General features: G+C 36.3%; 1 protein-coding gene across 1 annotated transcript in view; it reads left to right on the forward strand.

The window, feature by feature from the left end:
- The first annotated feature begins 1,297 nt into the window (after positions 1–1,297).
- Positions 1,298–1,901, forward strand: part of LOC107089524 (gastrula zinc finger protein XlCGF57.1-like) — a 13,271-nt gene continuing 12,667 nt past the window's right edge. The window contains exon 1 of the mRNA XM_015382367.1: positions 1,298–1,891. Within this exon, the coding sequence (XP_015237853.1) occupies positions 1,328–1,891 (564 nt within the window). The 5' untranslated portion in view covers positions 1,298–1,327. The remainder of the gene's footprint in view (positions 1,892–1,901) is intronic.

The following is a 1,901-nucleotide window of genomic DNA, read 5'->3' on the forward strand; positions in this document are numbered from 1 at the left end:
CACTTGATTTAATCAGGTTAATTTGTGTCTGATTCCAGTTTAAGGGAGAAGAAATAAAGAGGTACAGTTTACAGGCGATAATTGTAAAAAGGAGAATCATAAATGGAGCCAGGATGTCTGAAGTGATGAAAATAAAGATGGAAAACCCTGAAGGGGTCAGCTTGGAGTCTCCCATACCTGCAGCATCCAGAGCAGAAATGGATCAGAACCAAGACAGCAAAGATTTCAGTAAGTGACACAAACCACTAACTAATTGGTCCAGTTCTTATACATACAGGAATGAAGCCTTATTCTGGCTGTTTAGTTTAAACACAGGCATCTTAGAAAAAAAAAAAAGATGTCTAGACAAAAATTAAAACAAGCAAGGCGTGGAGAATTAAATGAGTTTACATGGTAAGAGAGAAGACATTAGTTCAACATTATTAATATGATGATTGCATATTGGAGATGTAGAAAAGCAGCAGTTGGGAGCAGTATTGAAAGGCAATTTTCTAAACTAAGGCAACCTATTCTTATATGATATATAAGTAAAACTAATACATTTTAAGTGTTTTAGGATAGTGGATATAATCTAAAAAAAAAAGATATTTTTATATGAAACAAACAACCTTCTGGTTTGGTGATCTGTATGTTTAATATTGATAATCATTGTTTAATATTAATTAAAAGCATCAATGCATTTTTGCTTCCTATATTAGATACCCTTTTTCCTGGAGGAACAGGGACATTCGATGAAAATTACTTTAGGAGTAAACTTTTAGTGCAATTCCCACCATTTTAATAGGATAACTGCTTTTTAAGACAATTTTTGAAAAATACTACCAGTGGTCAACAGTTAGATACTGTGAGGAGAGGGGCAAAGTGTGAGAATAACCCCAGTGTCCTACTGAACATGTTAACACCCCGGAGCGTCAGCACAGCATCCTCTATAGTCAATCAGATTAGTTCCATCCAGCGTGCTGCATAGCGTCCCAGAAGCGCAGTCTGCTTGAAGCTTCTGTAAAATTCATAGCTGTTCTATTTTTCATCAATACCTTGTCTAAAAGTTAGGAAAAACTATAAAGTGAATACAAAATGGCTTCCCATATGCCAAGTATTACTGTAAAAAAAAATGTTTATCATTATTTTTTTGTGAGATGCAGTTTAGATATTATATTTGTATATGAAATGCAATATAAATGGATTGCCAAGCATTTATGCTGGTATCCCTTTTTTTAAGATTTCAAGAAAGGTAATGCTCTTTAGTTTAGCACATAAATGCTTTTATTTATAAAGTTGTCATCAATATTCACTGTCTGTGTGTAATTCATTATCTCCAGTCCATCAGATGTTTGTGACTGAAGAAGAGTCTACCCCTGACTGGAGCCCCAGTTTGGACCAACAGGATCAAGAACACTCGCACATAAAGAAGGAAGAGGAGGAACAGCAGATCAGTTGGGAGGAAGAGCAGCTTCCTGTAAAAATAGAAGATGAAGGGAAACCTCAGTCAGCAGAGCTTCATCAAGGTGTTCCTAAAGAAAACAGAAGGACAGAGGTTCCAACTTGTAGTTCAGCTCAACCTATTGGAGAGAACTGCACAGAACCAGAACCGCACATAGACCCAGATCCAGCATGTCCTTCCCAACAAAGTAAGATGGCAGTCCAAAAAAGGTGTAAAAAACTATGTTCCAAATCTAGAACCCAGATTGTAGTCCAGGGTGGTGAGAAACTATTCAGGTGTAGTACTTGTGGCAAAATATTTAAATATAAGCGTTCTGTTAAGTTACACATGATACTTCATACTGGAATGGGAAAACATAAGTGTGATCTTTGTGGTAAAGGATATATAGAAAAGCGTTCTCTTCAGGCGCATATGAGAGCCCATACTGGGGAGAGACCATTTTCATGCAATGTTTGTTTTA

The sequence above is a fragment of the Cyprinodon variegatus genome, unplaced genomic scaffold (assembly GCF_000732505.1).
Source record: "Cyprinodon variegatus isolate N-32 unplaced genomic scaffold, C_variegatus-1.0 Scaffold256, whole genome shotgun sequence".
NCBI lineage: Eukaryota > Metazoa > Chordata > Actinopteri > Cyprinodontiformes > Cyprinodontidae > Cyprinodon > Cyprinodon variegatus.